Genomic DNA, 23,193 nt, shown 5'->3' with positions numbered 1-23,193 from the left:
AAAATAGGGCAGAAAATTTTTCCTGCCTTATTTTTGTAGTCTGTAAAAATTAAAGGTTGACTGCTATGGCGGTATGTTCACTCAAGATGAGTGGCGCTGCCCAATAAACTCGCCCCTCGGGGCAAAATTTAAAAAAAATTAAAGGTTGCTGTTTATTCCTGTATCTTGATTGTTGGTATCAAACACCAAAGGTCCAAGGGCAGACCCTCAGGGTACCTTGAGGTTACCTTGTTACCTTGATTTCGGGACTTGGCGTCTCCACGGCCCGGTCCTCGACCAGGCCTCCAGGTACAACTTAAATTTTAACTAGTCCATTTATACTAACTTTTAAGACTATTACATTGTCCAACTTAAGATAGGACTTGTAAGATACAGTACTGTGTAGTGTTGATGGAACACTGTAAAAATCCTTTCCACTGTACATGGCTTCAAATACAGTAGTACAAGGGTACCTCGGTTTAAGAATTTAATCCGTTCCTAGAGACGGTACGTAACCTGAAAATTCGTAAACCGAAGCCAATTTCCCCATGAGAAATAATGGGACATTAATCCATTCCTGACTCCCCAAAACCTTCACTTCAAAGTCAATTTTATACCTAATTCACCCAAATTTACACGACAAATGTTAGTTACTACTTACCCTTGCTGATGACTCCTGTTGGCATATAGAAGATGGTGAGGAGGAGAGGTATTACTGTTTGGAAGAGAAGTACCCTTCCATTATAACATCACAGTAAAGATTTCTCTGGAGTGTACTCTGGCATGTTTTGCCTGCATACCACTAGGTCCTGGTTAGGGGCTCGCTGCTTGAATTTCTCACTTTTCTCAAGGAAATGTTCCATTGAAGATTTTTTTCCCTTCGCAACATTTGTCTGTAGTGAGGCATCACATTGTCATTGAAAAGATTAATGCATCGGCCTACTACAGCTTTCTCTGGAGGAATCTTTTCAATAAGTTTGCATTTCTTCCCACATCTGACACCACTTCCTAATTGTTGTGGAAGAGTGAGTCTCTTCTACCTCATCCTCCTCTGAAGAAATATCCTTAGCTGCCTCTTGTTGCTGCTCCTTTTCAAGGGCTTGGAGTTCTTTGGTGGTCAGTTCTTCGTTGTTCTTACAACTCCTCCACCACCCAATTCCAAGCCCATTTTCTGGTCCAGAGTAACAATTTCCTCAACAATAGGCGCATCATTTCCAGGCTCAAACCCCTCAGTCTAGTTCTGGCACATTCAGGCCACAATTTTCTCCAGCCAGAGATCAGGGTTCTTTGAGTTGCCTCTTGCCAGGCTTTGTCAGAGTTTTAAAGAACTACAAATGTTAAAATGGTGTTTCTAGAACTCTTTCAGGTTGAGGTTTATGGCTTGTCACTTAAAAACATTTCCAGAAAAGTGCCCTTTCATAAAGTTTCTTAAAATTCGCTGTGATTTTCTGGTCCATAGGCTGAATTAGAAGTGGTTAGGAGGGAGCTTTACTATGAGAAAATTATATATGTTCAACAATGCATCTTCCAAGCCTAGAGGATGAGCAGGAGCATTGTTGAGGAGAAGCAGGGCCTTGAGTGGCAAACTTTTCTCCTGCAGATATTTTTGAATGGCAGGGCACACCACATCATTCACCCACTCCTTAAAAAAAAAAAAAAATCCTAGTCACCCATGTCTTATTTATTAGCCCTCCACATCACACAAATTTGTTTGAAAATACTTTTCAAAACCCTTGGATTTTCAGAATGATACACGAGCAAGGGTTTAATTTTCAAATCGCCACTCGCATTTCCACACAGCACAAACATAAACCTATCATTCATAGGCTTGTCTGGGCAATGATTTCTCCTTAGTAATGTATGTCCTGTTAAGCAATCTTTTCCAGAAGTTGTCTCATCACAATTAAACACTTGTGGTAGGTATCCCTCAGTCTACAAACTCTTTAAATTTTTCAAAAAATCTTTCAGTTGCTGGTTTGAGCTGGCAGCCTCCCCATGCCTTGCAACACTATGAATACCACTTTTTCAAAATTTGTCAAACCATCCCCGGCTTGCCGTAGTCTTTCGTATCTGCACTCACTCCAGGGGTTTTCTTTATAAGGTCTTCGTGCAATACGCTGGCTTTATCACAAATGATGGCCTCTGAAACACTATCACCCGCTAACTCCTTGTTGTGTATCAAAATTGTGTTGTTGGGGAAGTCTTGGTTGTAGGGTTGATATAAAGCCGTTGCTTGGTTACTGACTTTAATACTTATAAAGATACATGACTAGCAGTGTCCCAAGCTTGGCGGGTGTCTTGTACGCTCTGTTTACATACTGCTGGCGTTTGAAACGCAGCGCATACAAACTGGTGCTGCTGTTCGTTATGAACATGACATCCCTCCTTTTCTTAATAACTTTTTGCCCACATCCTCAAGTATTTGTAGTCTTTGTTTTGTGATTGTTGATATGCCTTTTGCCACTTTAGCACTCGTGTCCCTTTTTTCTTGGCGAGTACAGTGCATATCGTTGACATGGATTTGTTGTACTGCCTAGCTAGTTCAACAACAAGAGTTCCATTTTCATGCTTACGAATGATCTTGTTTTTCCTCAATTGTCATTCTCGCATGGGATTTCTTGCCTTGAACCTTACCACTGGCTTTCTTGGGACCCATGGCGAGATATGTAATAAACTTTTATGCTCAAATGGCCAAAAATCTGACAAACTTGTAAATTCTTGTGAAGAATTCTGGCTGAATAGTCACTGGGTGCGAGGCACTGTTAAACCGAGGAGCGATTGCCGTGCCACCACTCGCTTGGTCGGCCGAATGCGTATAGACAAACTCGTATCCCGATGCAAAGTTCTTATCCTGATTCAAATTTTCCGAACAAATCGGGCTCGTAACCTGGAAAGTTCATATACGTACAGGGAAGTTCGTAACCCAAGGTACCATTATACCTTGATTTTCAAATTTAATCCTTTCCCAGAGATGGTTCGAAAACCAAAAATTTGAAAACCGAAACCGTTTTCCATAAGAAACCGTAATGTAAGTTGAATTATCTATTCCACACCCCAAAAATATTAACTTAAAAATACATTTTATACTGTACATACTAATATTTTGTGCTACAGTATCTTTATTGAGGAATCTTGTTTGCATATGGCAGTCAGTGAGAAAGGGGGGGGGAAGAGGAGAGGTGTTAGTGCTTGGGAGTCCCCCTTCCATTATAACAGCAGTGAGGACATTTTTAGGATACTCTTAAGTTTTGCAGGCATACCACTAGGACCTGGTGGCACACTGCCTGCTTGTCTTACTAAGAATGTCTTTAAACACTTGTTTTTCCCTACATTTTAACACTTGTCTGTAGTGAGACAGCACACTTGCCATGAATTTGTTTTTTTCCTTTGTCATCCTCAACTATTTTCTTTTGTTGAACTTTACCACTGACTGCTAGAATCCATTGTGATATATAGTAAGAACTTGTTCAAAAACAAAAAAAAAAAGTGAAATTCTTCACGAAGAATTAAAGCGTGGTCATCACTAGGTGGGAGACACTGGTAAACTGATGCGCACCACAGTGTACTCCATCAACAAACTCGAGCACTGAGACAAACCTCGAATACAGTCGAATTTTTCAAAGAAATTGAGCTTGAGAACCGAAGAATTCAAAGAGGGGCAGTTGAAGAGGTTCCACTATACTGTACTGGAAAAGACTAAGCATATTTGAAAAACATTGGTTGCTCTTATATTAATAAGATTATGCTTTTAACAATGTACAGTATATGAAGGGCTTTGGCCCCGTCATATACAATGGACAAAGGACACCAAAAAGTAGAGGAAGATACCAGAGGGCCAGGAATGAGTACCTCAGGGTGTGAAGAGAAGCAGCACAACAGTATAAAAATTAAATATCAAATTGAGCAGATACAACTCATATTGCCACATCGCCACATCAGAAGGAAAACTGTGATGGAACAGGTAATGATAGAGGACACGAGCAAACAGGTTTATTAAAAATGATTCCAGGTGGTCTTCACAATAGAGCAAGGAGAACTTACTAAACCAAGAGGGAATATCCAAACAGGCACCACCGGAGTAGTTTGATTACCAGTGGGGAGGTAAGGAAGCATTTGTTTGAATTGGATGTGGCAAAGGCTGTTGGCCCAGACTGAATCTCAGCATGGGTACCTAAGATGGAGCAGAAGCACTATGCCTACCACTCAACGGTGTATAAAAAGTCACTGGTAACAGGAACTGGGCAAGATTTGGAAGTGTAAATGTAGTCCTATTATACAAGAATGAAGGTGTGCTGATGAACTACAGGTCAGTGTCCCTAACTTGCATACCATGGAATCGAATCTACCCATAGTAGGAACTTTCCTACTAGCATGTCAAGGATTTGGGAATAATGATGTCCAGCGACATAACGTTTAGGGAGCATAACAAAGCAAATATTGCCTCGGCCAGAAAAATGATACGATGGATTACGAGAACCTTCAAATACAGAGATCCCATCACAATGGTTGTACTCGTCAAACCACTTTCGTTGTCCTGTCTTGAGTACTGCTCAGTAATTGCTTCCCCCTTCAGAGCAGGAGAGATTGCTGAAATAGAGGGAATACAGAGAACATGTATGGCACGCATAGAAGAGATAAAGCATCTAAATTATTGGGATAGTCTCGAAGCTCTCCAAATGTACTCGCTAGAAAGGAGACAAGAGAAATACCAAATAATATACACATGAAAAATACTAGAGGGCCAGGTCCCAAATCTACACAGTAAAATAACATACAGTAATACTGGAGTGAATGACATGGAAGAAAATGCAGAATAGAACAAGTGAAGAGCAAGGGTGCCATAGGTACAGAACAATGTATAAACATCAGGTCCACGGCTGTTCAACGTTCCTACCAGCGACTATCAGAAATATTGCCAGAACAACACTGGACATTTTCAAGAGAAAACTAGACTTTTCTCAAAGGAGTACCGAACCAGTCGGGCTGTGCTGGGTATGTGGGCCTGTGGGCTGCTCCAAGCAACACCCTGGTGGACCAAACTCTAAAAAAAAAACACATAGGAGGGGGTAACAGGTAAGCTTCTAACATCTATGAAATTTTCTAATAGAAAAATGAGGGCAGTAATTGGAGGCAATGTATTGGACTGGAGAAATGTCACAAGTGGAGTACCACAGGGTTCAGTTCTTGCACCAGTAATGTTCATTGTCTACATAAATGATCTACCAGTTGGTATACAGAATTATATGAACGTTTGCTGATGCTAAGATAATAGGGAAGATAAGAAACTTACATGATTGTCATGCCCTTCAAGAAGGGACCTGGAAAAAAAAGTATTTGTAGCACCACTTGACAAATGGAATTTAATGTTAATAAATGCCATGTTATGAAATGTGGCTTCGAACAGACTGCACAACCTATAAATTATGTGAGAAATCTTTAAAGAATTGATAGATCTAGGGAGTGGTTCTAGATAAAAAAAAACTATTGCTTGAGGATTGCATAAAGAACATTGTGCAAGGAACCCGTTACATTTTCTAACTTCAAAATTGCTATTAAATACATGGATGGAGAAATACTAAAAATTGTTCACAACCTTTGTTAGGCCAAAGCTGGAATATGCAGCAGTTTGGTGCCCATATCTTAACCAGCGCATAAATTTGAAAAGGGGCAAAGACATGCCACTAAGTGGCTCCCAGAACTGAAGGACTAAAGCTACAAGGAGAGGTTAGATGCATTAAATATGCAAAAACTAAACATAGAAAAGGCGATATGAAGGGGGCCTGACAGCCAAGTGGACAGTGCTTCAGATTCATAATCCTGAGGTTCCGGGTTCAATCCCCAGTGGAGGCGGAAACAAATGGGCAGTTTTTTTCACCCTGATGCTCCTGTTACTTAGCAGTAAATGGGAACCTGGGAGTTAGGCAGCTGCTATGGGCTGCTTCCTGGGGTGTTACAAAGAGGCCTGGTCAAGGACTGGGCTGTAGGGATGCAAGCCCCAAAATCATCTCAAGATAGATCACTATGTAGAAAATGGTAAAAGGAATTGCCGAAATTGATAGGGAAGAATTCCTGAGACCTGGAACTTGAAGAACAAGAGGTCATAGATTTAAACTAACGAATCAAAAGCTGAAAATTCGCTCTTGTAAATAGTGGTAGATGGTTGACAAGTTAAGGTGGTGAAGGCCAAAACCATTGGTAATTTCAAAGCGTTATGACAAAGAATGCTGGGAAGATGGGACACCACGAGTGTAGCTCTCATCCTGTAACTACACTTTGGCAATTGAGGCATGAATCTTGGTACAGTATTCAAAGAATGCAACTGGACCAAGACAAAATGTTCAGCAAATCAAGGGGGCCTAAATTGGAATGACCTTACTCGAGGATTAAGAATTATACTTCAGCCCAGCTTGAGAAACTAAGAACTGCCTTATTCACTTATGTAACCAATTTTCCTAATGTCGTACTGTTTTCCTGTTACTGTGAATTTTGCTACTACATGAATGCTGTTAGTCTTGTTTGTATTGTGCCCTCCTTAAAAGCTGCATATAGTTTGCCAGATTTCTTGAACAATGTTAGCTTATTATTCTCATAGAACCTTTAACCACTGTTATGCACAGAGTTTGACACATTCCCCTGTGCGTATAAAATAAAGCCCTTCCCTGAACATGTCTGTAAAAATGCCAAATTCCACTAGATGTGTGGATGTGGACAAGGTGCACTGTGACCTCATCAGAGGCTGGTCGCCTGTGCATGAAGCTCCCAGACACTGATGCCTGAGCCATCCAAGCACTGCGAGTTGCCACAAATATATTTTCAATTATTTCTATATACAATGGGGCCTCGACTTAGGATGCTAATCTGTTCCCAGAGACGGATCGTAAGTCGAAGCGATTTTTCCCATAAGAATTAAAGGGAATTGAGTTAATCCGTTCCCCACCCTCTAAAATATTAACATACAAATACATTTAATACTGAATACAATGTTTTTTTCTAACTACAATACAGTACCAAAGTGTCTTACCTTTATGGAGGGCTCTTGATGGTGTATGGAAGATGGTGATGAGGGGGGAGGAGGAGAGTTGTTACTGTTTGGTAAGGGGAGTCCCCTTCCATTATCACATCAGTCAGTGATGTTTTCTCTGTGGTACTCTCCTACGTTTTGCCTGAATACCACTAGGACCTGGTTGTGGTTCAGTGCTTGTCTCGCTACAAATTTGTCAAGAGACATTTGTTTTTCCCTTCATTTTAATATTTGTCTGTAATGATGCATCAGTGTCATTGAATAGGTTAAGGCAACGACCTACTGCAGCTTGATTTGAGCGAGTCGTTTTGGCAAAGGTTTGCAATTCTTCCCATGCTGCACACATTTTCTTAATTGTTGAGGAAGAGACATTCTGTACTCTTGTTTCTGCTCTATGGTCATCCTTACGTGGGTTTTAATATGTTGAGCCTTGCCACTGACTTTCCTGGGACTCATGGCGTGTTATATAATAATTACTATAATGTTCAAAATGCAAAAAATCACCACAAAAGCGGAATTTCTTAAAGGCGCGATCGTCACTAAGTGGGCAGCTGTAGTAAACTGAGGCAGGTTGGCCGCGTGACTGGTAACCACGCGCTCGGTCGACCCGAACAGTGTACCAACACATATTGGAAGTCGACGACACCATCGGATGTAGTCGCATTTTTTGATGAAATTTACATCGTAGCTCGAAATTATCGTAAGTAGGGTAACTTCCAGAGTAGGGGGCAATCGTATGTCGAGGTGCCACTGTACGTATTTCATTTTTGTACCAATGTGTTCGCAATATAATGTTCTAGAAGAACACGAGTATAAAATGTCACACAAGGATGCGTTAGACCGGCACCAAATAAAAAACTACGTCTATTACACTTGTCAACAATACAATGGTCTTGCCTCGATGGTGCAATGCTATGCCGTTCTCCCAAATAAGCTATGCGGTTATTAGAAAAAACGGAAATTTTATGGCGGACATTTCAAACTATCCCAAAGTCGATCGCATAAGTTATAGTAATATTTTTTGTGACTCGTGAGCGAGTCTGCTGTGCGACCTCAACACAAAAAGTGGTAACGCTCTCGAGCGCCGTGATAATGCTAAAGTGTTAAGAAAATGTGTGAAGTATGGGAATTGCAAAGTTTTGTTGAAAAAACTCGCCCAGATAAAGCTGTAGCAGGCCGTTGCATTGACCTTTTAAATAACAATATAATGTCTTACTACAGACAAGTATTAAAATGTAAAGAAAAAAGTCTTTAAGACAGATTCTTAGTAAGACAAGCAAGTCTTGGTGGTATGCAGGCAAAACGTGCCAGTGTGTGCACACCAGTGAAGTCCTCACTGCCTGATGTTATAATGGAAGGAGACTCCCTTTCCAAACAGTAACACCTCTTCTCCCTCCTCACCATCTTCTATACGCCAACAGCAGTCGTCAGCAAGTTAACACTTTCGCACTCTCGGCGCTCAAAAAAAAAAAATACCCTAGATGCTTTCGGCACTTCGCGCGCCTACGCGGTAAGACCGAAAAGTGTACACACTTTTGACTGTCCTGACAATAATTGAAGGCGCACGTATTTAAATTTGGTATCACTGTGTTCGCAATGAAATTGTCTATAAGAGCATACCTATAAAATGCCGCCCAAGCATAAGGACTATCAACACCAAATAAAAAACTATGCAGATCACTCGCCGAGAGCGCCAAACAGCAACAAAATGTTTCCACTCTCTTAATGGTTGCGAAGCCTACAGTTGTCCTACATCGCTAATTGTGGTATCATTGGAATCGCAATAAAATTCTCTACACGAACATATGCATATAAATATAGATTCAATGTCGTAGCCCACCCAAAACAATGTGGGAAGTGGCCGAAGTGTTACCCGCGGCAGCATATCGGCGAAACTCGCTTTGAAAAGTGTATATTCAATTCACTGTCCTGACATTATTTGTCGATGTATGTATTTCATTTTTGTACCAATGTGCTCGCAATAGAATGTTCTATAAGAACATAAGTATTAAAGGTCACATAAGGATGCGTTCGACCGGCAACACATATAAAAACTACGTCGATTACACTCGTCGTGTCAATAATACAATTGTTTTACCACGATGATTCACTGCCACACCGTTTTCTTTTATAAGCTGTTCGGCTATTAGAGAAAACGTAAATTTCATGGCAAACATTTGTATACTATTCCCAAGTTGATCGGATAATAAATGGATTTTATACAAATATTTTTTCGATGGACTACAGGCGTTGTCTGTTATGCGGAAACGTAAGAAAATACGGTGATGACTCATGGATAATCCTAAGCGCGAAAGTGTTAAGTAATAACTTGAACATAGTTTTGTAGGTTTATTTAGATGAATTAGGTATAAAATTTAGTTTGAAATGATGTTTTTGGGTAGTCAGGAACGGATTAATTAATTTAACATTATTTCTTGTGGGGAAATTAGCTTCGGATTAAGAGTTTTCAGAATACAAGCTGTCTCCAGGAACGGATCAAACTCTTAAACTGAGGTACCACTGTATATGCCTTGGGAAGTTTAAAGGTTAAACATTCATCCACTTGCCAGCCATTTGCAATGCGTGAATGACAACAAAACCAGAGCGCTGTGATGGTGCTCCACTCCTGGGCCTTAATGGTCTGATGCGGCAACACAAATCATGTCTAGAAATGTTTCACATTCTGTATAGCAGTTCTCTTGCTCAATAAACTAGACAGCTGATTTAGAGGTAAAAGTTGGGGTACAAAATCCACTTCTAACACTTTCAATAAATGTATGATGAAATAAGGTGTTTTTTTTTTCCCCCCACAAAATATCCTTGTAATATAGTGTTGCGTCCTATGAGAGTGCGGCTTTTACACCAAAAAATATGGCAACGGACAAATTACCTAGGAAGGCTGGCTTCCTGGGCAAAGGTAAAACTAAAAAAAAAAAGTTGTGGGGTAATTTATTAAAACTGGTTTAATGGCCACAGTTTTAAAATTTTTCTTAATCATTAAACAAACCAATAAGGCACTTGTCTGTGTAAAAAGGTCTTCAAATATTTCTAGTTTTATAAAATTTTATCTTCAAATATAAAGATGGTAAAAATTAAAATTCTTTCAGAGATGCTGCTACTGCTGCACTAAATCATTTTGCTCAAGGAAAGAGGCACTTGGTTGTTGGAGATATTCAGTCTGCTGTTAACTCTCTACAGGTACGTGAGTCAGTTTTAGATGACAAACCTTGTAGTGTTGTATTAGCTTGAACACATTTTTAGCCTTGTGGAGTTTGGTCCAAGAACTCATTTTGCAAACCCTAAATTTAAAAGTGGCACATGTTAGCAAAAGTTTACATCATAAGTCATGGAAAAACATATTAAAACATGTATGTGCGATGGTAAATCTTGCCTAGGTTTGATTATAACTTTGCACTCTGTTGCCTTTAATTATTTTAAAATAGTTTGTAGAATAACTGAACAGGCAGTATTGTTGCCAAATTTTTAAGGTTTGGCAAAGATTATATAAAATTCACATTGAATAAAACTACTTAATAGATTGTCAGGCATTAACATTGTCCAGCCATCACATTTGGTAGATTACAGAAAAGAATTTACTTCGGTTTTTCCACTGACCACTGAAGCTGGTGCAAGTTGTCTTGACCACCACCAGTCATACTAGTCACCACTAGCAACATGGTGTTTACATGGCATCAATGTAAAGGTGTAATTAAAGGGGGCCTCATAGCCTGGTGGGTAGCGCGCAGGACTCGTAATTCTGTGGCGCGGGTTCGATTCCCGCACGAGGCAGAAACAAATGGGTAAAGTTTCTTTCACCCTAAATGCCCGTTACCTAGCAGTAAATAGGTACCTGGGTGTTAGTCAGCTGTCACGGGCTGCTTCCTGGGGGTGGAGGCCTGGTCGAGGACCGGGCCGCGGGGACACTAAAGCCCCGAAATCATCTCAAGATAACCTCAAGAAGATGCTTGTGGTGTCCCGTCTTCCCGGTACTTTGTCAAGTAACGCTTTGACACTACTGATTATTTTTGGCCTCCTCCACCTTACTTGTTCCAACCGTCTAAAACGGTTTGCAAAAAAACTTTTCAAATATATTTTTTTGGCACCTTTGTTTCCTTAGCTGAATATGTGTCATCTTGCTCTTGAAGTTGCTGGTTCAGGAATTTGTTAATTTTGCAGATTCGTTATTTTGAAAGTGATCATATACTTTTTCTTCTAGTTTTAGCATGTTTAATGCTTCTAGCCTCTCCACAAGTCTAATTTTTCAGTTCTGGAAGCCATTTTGCACCATGCCTTTACACCATTTCCAGTTTACTGATGTGCTTCTTGACATATGGGGACCGTACAATTGATATTTGGTCCCAACAGCCCACTGGAACATTATCTAACAGAGTGCAGTTACAAACCCAATAAGATTTCAACTTTAACAGCTTCTGCTCTGTTGAATTTAACACATGGGACAAAGTCTTACTGAAGTTACCATAAGTCATAAAGTAAAGTGCCTAAGTAAAACAGAAACAAGCAACACTTAGTGCGCCAGCCAGAGGCTTAGGGCCCATGCAGGAATTTCCCTGCCCCAAAAAAATCTGAACAGAAGTGTAACACAGAACAAAGTTGGAATGTGTGTACACTTGCCATGTGAAAAAGTTGAGATGTAAAAGTGCCAAAACAAGGCAATACCCTTGAATGTGTACACTTGCCACGAGGTGACCAGGGTTAGTCGTCCTCAGTGAGAATGTGTGTACACTTGCCACGAGGTGACCAGGGTTAGTCGTCCTCAGTGAGAATGTGTGTACACTTGCCACGAGGTGACCAGGGTTAGTCGTCCTTAGTGAGAATGTGTGTACACTTGCCACTAGGTGACCAGGGTTAGTCGTCCTCAGTGAGAATGTGTGTACACTTGCCACGAGGTGACCAGGGTTAGTCATCCTCGGTGAGAATATACAGTACTGTGAATTTATACTGTAATATGAAAATGTGAATCTAGAAATAAGTCAATAGAGGAAGCCAGGATACAGCCAATAAGTCATTAATGGTTTAAGAACAAAGTGGCAACAGGACACATCCCCCACCCAGAGACCTGAGGGGAAGGTTACGATCAACAAGTGATCATATCTTTGTCACTCCCAAAAGTGACTTGGGAGTAACTCCTCTACATACAAGTACCTGCACATAAGGGTTAAGCATATAAATTTAAATATATACATATACTGTAATATTAGAAATAATGAAGACTACTAAATACTGAAATACTAAGGACAACAAATAGGAAACTTGCACCTCCACACTGGTGGTGACTGACCTAAGGGAACAGCCAGGGAGTAAAACCTCCTGCTAAACTCCAGGTTGCCATCAACAGTACTACAATATACCCTGGGACATACAGCTGGGTAGGATTTGAGGTGAAGGGAACGGTTGCCGGAACAACCGTAGACATCTTAGAGAACTAGATTTAAAAAAAAAAGTACCGAACCAACCAGGCTGTGTTGGGTATGTGCGTCTGTGGGCCGCTCCAAGCAACAGCCTGGTGGACCAAGCTCTCGCAATTCAAGCCTGGCCTTGGGCTGGGCTTGGGGGGGGGGAGTAGAAAAACTCCCAGAACCCCATCAAGCAGACAAATTAAATTGGTCTTGCATATTGAATGTTGTAAAACACCCACTTGCAATATTAGAAAAGTAAGAGCTTGGCATTTGTGCAAATATAAGACTGGCAACCCTATTCCAAGCGCACATCAAAACCAGGCAAAATGGTAGTAAACACGAATTTGCGGCCACTGTAATAAAATCTTGGTCAAAGGCAACAGGAATTGAATGTTGTGTATGTAGGAATAAATTTCATTCGGCTTGTACAGGAGTAAAACCACGGGACTTGAGAGCTGGCCGTTTGCTCTGGGGTATATAAAATTGACCTGCGATCTTGGCATAACCTAAAAAAACTGCTATACACCATGACGCATGACCGGAAAACATCGTTCATTGAAAGCCTACTAACCATCCAGAAACTGAGAAACGAAAAATAATTCTAATAGACCAAGGTTGGAGACTAGTCAGGGAGGAAACCGAAGCAGAAACTCGGGAAGTTGTAAACTGATTCAGTATTCCTGGATGCAGACGACAGTAGACTAGAAAATGTAAGACGGCACTGATGGCTCGATAGGTAGACACTCCAACGGTCCCCAATAGTGAGTCGGACCAGTAGGACAGACCTATACAAATTTTATGTAAAAGGCATATATAGACGTAGATATGCTGGTAATGAGTATTAGACTGCAGTTACCACCATCCCCCAAAAATGTCATATGCTTAGGAAAGGCGTGTCTTTGGATCAACATGAAAGTTTTTCCATCCTGACATGGGCCTAACATCACTCGAGGCCACAATGCTATGACCTCAGCTGTCCATACTTTCACGTGAAAGGTACGGAATGCTACATAAAGTGGCAAGCAAAATATTGCGTTTCCTCCAAATTCATTAATTTTTTTACACAAAGCCAAAAGAGATTTCAAAAAAGGGGAACATGGAGAATGTATGGAACTTGATGCCAGACCAACTTGCATACCAGAATAGGATACAGTTAAAAGCCAAAAAGAAACTACGACGGGGAACTGCCCAACAACAATCGGCACTGGTCAGAAAGAAGTCCACGCATAATGGACCTGCCAAAAAGTCTCCCAGTCAAACTATCCGAAATAGTAACCTCATTCATCTTTGCCAACGTACAAGGAGCTGAACCTCACGTCCCTGGAAAACAGAGTAAGGGAGACATAACTACCTACAAAATTCTCGGGGGAATTGATAGGGTGGACAAAGACTCTCTCCAGCACGGGTGGGACACGAATAAGGGATCACAGGTCGAAACTTAGTACAAAACTACAAAAGGAAAAAATAACCGAAATGCTTAAGCAGACATGACTTTCCCTATGAAGTAGGAATAATTTAAATGGGGTTTGAAGAAATAGAGTAGAAATTGAAATGCTTGTATCAGATTGAAAAAAAAGGTAGCTAGAACAGAAAGCAGTTCAGGAAATAAAGAAAAACCCAATATTTTTTCACGTGCAAAATCAGAAGCAAAAACCACTGAAAGTATTGGACCTATTTGTACGAGTGAAGGATCATACATAGAGGATAACAGAAATTGGCGAAATCCTAAAAAAGCAGTACGAGAACATGGTTGAACACTCAAATAAACAGCATGAATGTGGAAGATCTAGAAAACTTCTTTATGCCTGATATACAAACCCCTGTAAATATAACAGATTTCAACACGAGTGTGGCAGATTTAGAAAGAAATTGAAAACATGTCGATGCACTTAGCTCTGGGGCCAGATTCATGGCATTTAATATTTACAAAGAAATGCAAAGTGCCAGTAGCACAGGCACTCGGTTTAGTGTGGAGGAAGAGCTTGGACGCGGGAGATACCAGATCTGCTAAAAGCGGAAGACATAGCACCTATACACAAGAGAGCTAAGTATTGGCAAAGAATTTTAGATCAGTTGCACTAACGTCCCACATAATAAGTATTTGAGTGACTAGGAATCGAGTCACCAGTTGATACCTGGTTGATGGGGTTCTGGGAGCTCCACTCCCCAAGCCTGGCGAGTTTGGTCTACTAGAAAGTTGCTTGGAGTGGCCACCGGGACCAATGACCTTCAATCCAGGCCAACATGGATTTTGAGCGGGAAGATAGTGCCTCTCCCAGCTACTTGACCACTACGACAGTCACTGAGGCATTAGAAGAAACGGAATGCAGATGTGGTATACACAGACTTCGCAAATGCATTTGATAAATGTGACCATGAAGTGATGACACACAATGGTCAATGGGAATAACCGGTAAAGTAGGACGCTGTATACTGTTTTGTTGAACAGAAGAGTAAGTCGACTGTATAAAATAGTCAAAGTGCAGTTAAAACTTCTGTACAGCAGGGTACAGTCCTTGCACCCCTGCTTTTCTTTATTATCATATCAGATATAGACAAGTACAGCTTTGTATCATCATTTGCAGATGACACAAATATTTATGAAAATTACTTCTGAAGACATTGGAAAAACTTCAAGCAAATAATAATAGTTTTAGACGTGCAACAGAATAACATGTTTAAGTGATAAATTCCAGGTACTCAGGAATGGTAAAAATGGACCTCAAATATAATACAGGGTACAAAACACAATCAAATGTGCCCAGAGTAGGAAAGCAGCATGTAAAGGATTTGGGAATAATGTCTGACCTAATGTTTAGGGAGCATAACAAAGTAAATATTGCATCAGCCAGAAAAATGATAGGATGGATTACGAACTTTCAAATCCAGGGATCCCATCACAATGGTTGTACTATACAAATCACTTGTACTGTCCCATCTTGAGTACTGCTCAGTACTTGGTCCCCCCCCCCCCCTTCAGAGCAGGAGAGATTGCTGAAATAGAGGGAATACAGAGAACATATGGCATACATAGACACAATAAAGCACCTAAATTATTGGGATCATCTCAAAGCTCTCCAAATGTACTCGCTAGAAAGGAGAAGAGATCAAATATACACATGGAAGATACTGGAGGGCCAGGTCCCAAATGTACACAGTAAAGAGTTATGAACGTTAAGAAAATGCAGAATAGAACCAGTGAAGAGCAGTGGTGCCAAAGGCACAGTCAGAGAACACTGAAAACAAACGAGGTCCACGTTTGTTAAACATCCTCTCAGCGAGTAAAAGAAATATTGTTGGAACAACCATGGACATCTTGGAGAGAGCTAGATAATTCTCAGTGCTGGACCAACCGGGTTGTGGTGGATAATGGGCCTGAGGGCCACTCCAAGCAAGAGCCTAGTGGACCGAACTCTCAAAAGTCGAGCCTGGTCTCGGGGCAGGGCTTGTGGAGTAGAAAAACTCCCAGAACCCCATCAAGCAGGATGCATGTTCCATTTTTGGTCTCGCATGTCATGAACAGTTTCTTCAGTTTTTTACCATCCATGTAATTAAGTCTGAAATTGGAAAGCAATACAATGTTCGTTGTTCCTTTGGTTACAGTTTGCTATCCAAAACCACTCCTAGATCTTTCTTTATTTTTTAGTTCCTTTCCAGATAATTTATAAGTTGTGTAGTCTATTTTCTCAGACTCCACATTCCATAACATGACATTTATTCTCTGAATTTGTTTGGCACATGTTGCTCAAAGCACTAACTATATCTAAATCCATTTGAAGGCCATGCCAATTCTCTATCTTCTCCAGTATCTTTGCATCATCTGCAAACATGTTCATAAAATTGTTCCTACTGGTAGATCGTTTATATAAGAGTAACATTACTGGTGCAAGAACTGAACCTTGTGTTACTCGGCTAGTAATATTCCTCCAGTCAGATACATTGCCTCTGATTACTGCCCTCATCTATAAAACTTTTTCATCCATGCCAGAAGTCTCCGTCATCCCTCCAGCATGTTTTTCCAAAACATCTTGTGGCAATGTCAAGCCTTTTTTAGGTCCAGATACAGTCAACCTAATCATCTTTCCTGTAGAATCTGTAGCTCTTAAATTAAAACTTACCTTGAACTCGAGGTTATATTGAGGCTGTCTTTTTGATTTTGGGCCTTGACGTCCCCACGACAAAGTCCTTGACCAGGCTTTTTTTTTTTCTCTCTCTCTCTCTCTCGCTGCATCACAGGAATTTTATTTTAAAAGGTGCGGAGTGCAGGGGGTTAATTGGTTTTAATGACTGGTGAGCTGAGAGGGGGAATAAGAGTACAGGCTGGCTTGGCGCTTCACACTGGTGCCCTTCCATAATCTTTATACAGTAATTGATATTGTTGTGCTGTTCCTCTTCAGTGTGGACTGTGTTCAGATTAAAATTATATACCAGGTTTCATAATAAATTTTGTATTTCAGGAAGCGTGTAGATATCTCGCAGAAGAATATGGAGAGACTGCTCCAGAATGTGGGGATGCCTATTTCCACTATGGCAAAGCCTTGTTGGAAATGGCTCGTATAGAGAGTGGAGTATTGGGAAATGCCTTGGATGGAGGTAAGAATAAGTTTATGCCAGAAAACAAAAGAAATACAAATCTAAACTTTACTCTTTAATTGAGGTGTGTAATGTGGTTAAGTGGCCATTTTCATCCTGATTTTTCAGTTCCTGTAGGTGAGGACATGGATAATTCCCAGGTAGAGAGTGCAGAGAAAGCGACAGGTAAATAGTGCGTGTAATCTTTACCTCCTTAATTTTGTGCATTTACTGTTAAAAGTTTTACTTGTTGACCATTTCCCAGTGGGAAGTGGACTGTTATTCTCAGGATTAAAGTTAACCGTTGTTATTTACCCTTAAAGAGCAGCTATCATAAAAATTTACATCTTTTGTTAATGTTTTAAATAATTTGCATGATAAAAAAAAAAAGCTTCAGATTTTGTGAAGAGGGAGTGGTAGGGAAAGGGGTTGTGGTTTGAGTCCCCATAAAAATGGGTAGCTTGCTGGCTTATGTTTCAAGGGTGAACAAGTGTTGGTTAAGTTTCTAGTTTCACTTTACAAGTTTAATAACACGTACACGGTTCTGCGAGCCGTGTATTGCGCTATAATGCAATATTTATGCTTAATATTGCATGATGATAAACCATTTCCTGGCACAGCTGGAAGGGAGCTGTTTTGCAAACCACCATTGCTACTGCTCTGTGGTAAAAATGACGGAACACTAGATCACTTGCCACTAGTACCTAGTCACATAGTGAGCAAACAAGTGATGAAATGTTCAATGGGACGCTGTTGTTACTTGTAGTATCATAACCATATTTAAGTTTGTATAAAAGCCTGGGCAATATTTTCCAAAATTGGCAGTAACTGCTCTTTAAGGATTAACTAATGTTAGCAATACAAAAATTGCTCTTGATTATAACTCTAGCAGTGACTATGCATAAAATTAGCAAAGGGGGGTTAAAAATGATATAAGTGCAATAAAGAGTAGTTAGACAACTTTTAAACCTTGCAGAAAGTGATCTTGCCTAATCTCTTATTTAGAGGAGGAGTGGGAGATGGTTTCCAAAGATGTTGGTGAAGCTTTGGAAGAGAACTACAAAGATATTGAGAAAAATGTGAAGACTGTAAATGAGAAATTGGGAAAGAAAGCTATGGCTGAAAGTTCAAAGGGAGCTCATGCATTAAATGGGGATGGTTCAGAGGATGAAGGCATAGAAAATCCTAGTAGAGATGTCAGTGATGAGAGTTCTGATGCCGGAGGAGTAGGGAAGTTGGAGGTGGATGAATGCGAGGAAAAGTCCCAATTAGAATTATCGAGCACTCTTGGCAAGGATAATGTGACCAGTGGAGGCCAGATGGAAACTGAAACCGAAGAGAGCCTCCAAAAGAGTGATAAGGAAGACAAACAAAAAATTAAATTGGATAAGGGAAAACAGAAGGGACCAGATGGGAGCTCCGAGGAAGCAAAGATGGTAAAGGCTGAGAAGGAAAATGACAGCAAAGAGGCAGTGAATGAGAGTAAGATTGATAAAATAGTTTATTTAAAAATAAAATTTAAATTGGAACTGGCCTTCGTATTCTGGTTTCCTCTTTTCACTTTTCTAAAATTTCCACATTTGTAGTTAAAGGTTGTAATAAGTGATGACTTGATCATTTCTTGCTTGGTATTGTGACATTAGATGGTAAAGTCTACAGTTTTCCTTTGTCTGCTCTTGGGTAGACTTCCTCCAAGCTTTGTAATTAGTGCTATTAATTATCCAGACTAACACATTCCTGATGTGGGTCAAGTTCGTAAAGTTTTGTCTTGTATTGGAAATGCCAAAAAAATGGCAAGTTATGGCAACTCTAAATAGGGTCAGAATTATTGTTTATTCAGATAAACAATATTTGAGATGAGAAAATTGAACGATTTGGCAAATGAAGTGGAGGCTATGAAATTCTAACTTACTTTTTTAGAAGTTAGGTATGGATTCTTAGACTTGAAGCTTTTGTATTGGATGCATCAAAGCTCATAAAGTACTAGGCACCTAAACTGCTGAAGTCAGTTGTAGCGGCTTCAGTAAAAACCTGTACAGTCACTTGTAAACTTTTAACTTTCGCTGCCCTGAGAGGCGAGCCGCCACGCACCTCAAGGTCAGCACAGTGGTGCACGTGAGCTTCCCACCTCCCACAAATGTTTACCCTCTAGTTTTCCGACCTCAATTTTTGTGCTACATTGTTCAATCTAGTATCATTACTTGCAATAGAATGCTGTAAAGGGATATTTGCATATATGAGCGTCTTGCTTTTCTATACTTTCAACGTAAACTCGATAATTTTCTCTTGCATTTTTCTTTCAATGCTTTAATTATGGATTGGCTCCGTCTTTGATCAGTATCCATCCAAGTCAATTTGCTGTGTCTATAAAGCCGGTAACAACAAATGCCCGAGACAAAATAACCGCAATGGGAAAACTTTGACTCTAGGGGAAGCCGCTGCTGTCGTGAGCGAGGTCACGAATAGCGCCTACAGCGTGGGTGGGTGTCCACACGGCGGGATCGGGATGCTACGTGAGGTAGAAAATGGGTAGAAGTTAGTGCTCATTTTAGTCTCATAGTACTCGGGACAATAAATGGAATTGCAAATTTTGTAATTATTGACGCCGTTTGCATTGTGCTGCATACTCTGTATTTTGGTTTCATGACAGTTGGGCAGTGGAAGTGTTAGGTGAAGTGTAGGGACACAGCTAGTCGCATCAAAGTTGGTAGATAAATTTGTAGTGGCAGTAGTAACAAATAAGTTTACCATAGAATACTAGTCTTTCTAGCCTAATAGTTGATAGGATATTGCAGACAATGCATTTGCTTTGACCCATTCCACTTTGTTGGTATTTTGTAGAGTAGACTACTAATTTTAGGTGATTAAGTTGTCAAACTAACTTGTATCTGTACTTGTTTTTGTATCATTTAATGTGCATTAAAGCTTGCATGTATGGCTTTATCATGAATTTTTAAGGGTAAATTGATATGATATTTTGCAGAAGAGGGAAGTACAGAGGATGATGAAGAGGAAGACGAAGATGGTGACTCGCAGGAAGGGGAGTCTCAAGATGGTGACTCTCAAGATGAAGGCAGTAGCAAAGAGGAGACTAAAGAAGATAACGATGAAAGTAAAAGTAATGACGAAGAAGGTAATTCTTTTAGATAGACATTAAGCAGTACTGTAATATCCTTGTCACCATGAGGGGCCTCACAGCTGAGTGGACAGCGCTTCGGATTTATTCTTAGTCCTGAGGTTCCGGGTTCGCTCCCCGGTGGAGGCAGAAACAAATGGGCAGAGTTTTTCAACCTGATGCTCCTGTTCACCTAGTAGTTAATAGGTACCTGGAAGTTACAGCTGTTACGGGCTGCTTCCTGGGGGGAGGGGGGTGTAACAAAAAGGCCTGGTCAAGGACCGGGCTGTGGGGACGCTAAGCCCCGAAATTGTCTAGCGATAACCTCAATGGTGAGCAGCATGTCTTAAGATTTTAAGGGCACATTGAATAAAAATGGAAATGATTCAATCTATTATGGCTTCATTAGTGTAGTAATTTAACTTATAAATGTGGAAGATGAATACTGTAATTTGTAGCAAAGTTTTCAGTTGCTCACCTTTGCTCACCATACTGACATGGAATTTTTTTAACCAGATACTAACTGGCCTTGATAAGCTTCCTTTGGTCTCTGGCTGGACCCTAGTGTAAACGAATGTTGGAATTCTCTAGTCTAAAATGGTGCATTGAAATAATAAGTTTTATGGATTAAAACTGTTGTATCTTAAGGGTTGTATAACATAAGTTTATGCCATTTAAAATGCAGTTGGTAGCACGAGATTAGTTTAGTTGGAGGTATTATTGGTTTAAAGGAATGTTTTGGTGAATAAATTGTGGAAGGAAATTAAAAGGTGATTGGCAAGACTATTTGGTGGATTAAACATTGTAAATATTGCTTTAAATATCCAAATTATTCTTGAAACTTAAATTTTAAAAAATGTGCTCAGTACATGAATTTTAATTACCAAGAGGTCAGCTATTGACCCGTGTTGTATTAGGAAGCATTTGTCTTTAAATGTTAGAATTGGAGAACCTATTGCAAGCCTTCTGTTCAATGAGGCTATATTTTCAATATGGCCCATTGTACTATGCCTTCTGGTCTCGTAAAAGTTAATAATACAGGTATGGAACCAGTTCCTGTAGTTTCCAGGTGTAAATTATGGTTCAGCTGTGCTCCTGGAAGTGCAATTAGAGGGTTTTTGAGCAGTTCAATTATTGAATAATTCATTGTTGGGACAGGCAGCCAGTGTATTCATACACATTAGGCTTATATTGTAGCCACCTCCCCCCCCCCCCCCCCCCTCTTCTTATACACAAAGGTCGAATTGCTGATCCCGTCCAGGATGCAAACCCACAATAAGCTGACTACTCCAGAGTACCTATTTACTGCTAGGTGAATAGGTACATTAGGCAAAAGACATGTACCCAACTATTTGTCCCGCCCAGAATTCTCAATTATGCGTTGAGAATGGCCCTTTAATGTTGAATGGATTTGGGCATTAAAAGTTCTCTCCACATTCACCTGGTTAGCAACTTTTCCAATTTTGACCAAGTTAGTGTAAATAATTTCTGCCCTAAATGGTACTTGCATCTTTAAGTACCATACTATAACTACTCTCCATCATAACCATACCCAATGCTGCCCTTTATATAAAATGTACAGACTCCCACAAAATTACCCTTTTAAATGTAGTGTACTAACTACTACTGTATGTAGGATATTGGAGCTGGCTCGTGGAGTTCATTCATCTCGAAAGTTGTGCCAAGACGAGCAATTGCAATGTGTTGGAAATTAAAATGATCTTGAACCAATGGTGGAAACCGTGATTGAGAAGTAAAACATGGTAGAGACGAGGTATAATTGCACCAGGTACAATAGCTAAAGCAGGGTGATGACCTGGATCGTGCCCCACACACGAGCATTTCCCATATCCAACATGGGGCATGGTGATTGTTAATGCAAGGGGGGGGGGGGGGGGTAAAAGATTATATCAGGGTTGTAATTGCTACGATCTTTTGGATATGACAAGTTTTTCTCAACTTAAAATTCATTTAGGGGAGAAGACTGAAGAAGATGAAGAGGAAGTGTCAAACTTGCAGCTGGCCTGGGAAATGCTGGAGCTATCTAAAATTATTTTCCAAAAGTAAGTTCTTTGAAAGTTCATTTAAGGTTTGACAATGCTGTATTTGCATGATAGAAAATCCACAAGAGCCGTGATGAAGATTTAAACCTATGCACTGGGTTTTCCTAGATACACGCTGTAGTCGAATATGCCTCGACATGGTAAAAGGATGGGTTTTTAGGAAAGGTAATCTTTTACCGTGTCAAGGCGTAGTAGACTACAGCGTGTATCTAGAAAACCCCAGTGCTTAGGGTTGGAATCCTTGTCATGGCTTATGTAGATTTTTTGATATATCAAGATTGGGATTTGTGTAATGTTATTAAAGGCAAGGTTGTTTACTAATAATTTAAATGCAATATTTAGTAAGATGTACATTAATTTTTCTAGTCATAAGGAAATTTGTAGATTAAATTCATGATTGTTTAATGTATAGGTAGAAAATTGTACAAATCTAGTGGTTCTAGAATACTTAAATACCTTTGTACAGTAGAAATGTCGAGTGCTCCACATTGACTTGCTAAGTGCCACCCGGGTTAGAGGTGGTTACTGTAATGACAGCTTTGGTTAAGGGGGTGAGACCCTGATGTGCTCAACCTTCCTCACACTCTTGTCACGCAGCATCCACATGGTCAGTGCTCCAACATTTCCTAATGGATCAATCTCCAACATGAACAGGAAAATAGGGGGGGGGGGGGTTTAAAAAAAAGTGAATATTGCAAAAATTTAAATTGTGATGACAAAAAAACATTACCAATTGGTATTTAATTCGTGAGCTCAGAACGGCATATAAAGTTCATTTTCATAGTGTTTGAGAGTATAGTTTACCGTGAAAGTCGGTGACCTTCAAAATATGCCATTTTTTAGACGAAAAAATTTATAACTCCCAAAGTTATGGGTTCATGAATAAACGACCCAAATGAAACCTTAGAGCTAAACTTTGCACGTGTAAAAATGGTGAGAATTGGTCGGAAGCTGGATTTTTTTCTCAAAGTTGAAAGTAAAGTTTGAGATAATTGAAGTCGGTTATTGACAACAACTGTGGTTGTT

General features: G+C 40.1%; 1 protein-coding gene across 5 annotated transcripts in view; it reads left to right on the top strand.

Annotated features, from left to right (window-relative positions):
* Positions 1 to 23,193, top strand: part of LOC123769724 (histone-binding protein N1/N2) — a 46,109-nt gene that overhangs the window by 2,579 nt on the left and 20,337 nt on the right. For 4 of the 5 annotated variants that reach the window (XM_069301494.1, XM_045760939.2, XM_045760938.2 and 1 more), the window contains exons 2-7: positions 10,108 to 10,198; positions 16,875 to 17,010; positions 17,119 to 17,175; positions 17,995 to 18,471; positions 19,973 to 20,122; positions 22,080 to 22,167. In XM_069301494.1, the coding sequence (XP_069157595.1) occupies positions 10,108 to 10,198; positions 16,875 to 17,010; positions 17,119 to 17,175; positions 17,995 to 18,471; positions 19,973 to 20,122; positions 22,080 to 22,167 (999 nt within the window). The remainder of the gene's footprint in view (positions 1 to 10,107; positions 10,199 to 16,874; positions 17,011 to 17,118; positions 17,176 to 17,994; positions 18,472 to 19,972; positions 20,123 to 22,079; positions 22,168 to 23,193) is intronic. The other variant, XM_045760941.2, reaches the window with a different exon arrangement.

Source organism: Procambarus clarkii, chromosome 45 (genome assembly GCF_040958095.1).
Source record: "Procambarus clarkii isolate CNS0578487 chromosome 45, FALCON_Pclarkii_2.0, whole genome shotgun sequence".
NCBI lineage: Eukaryota > Metazoa > Arthropoda > Malacostraca > Decapoda > Cambaridae > Procambarus > Procambarus clarkii.
This window is presented reverse-complemented; position numbering and strand designations above follow the sequence as displayed.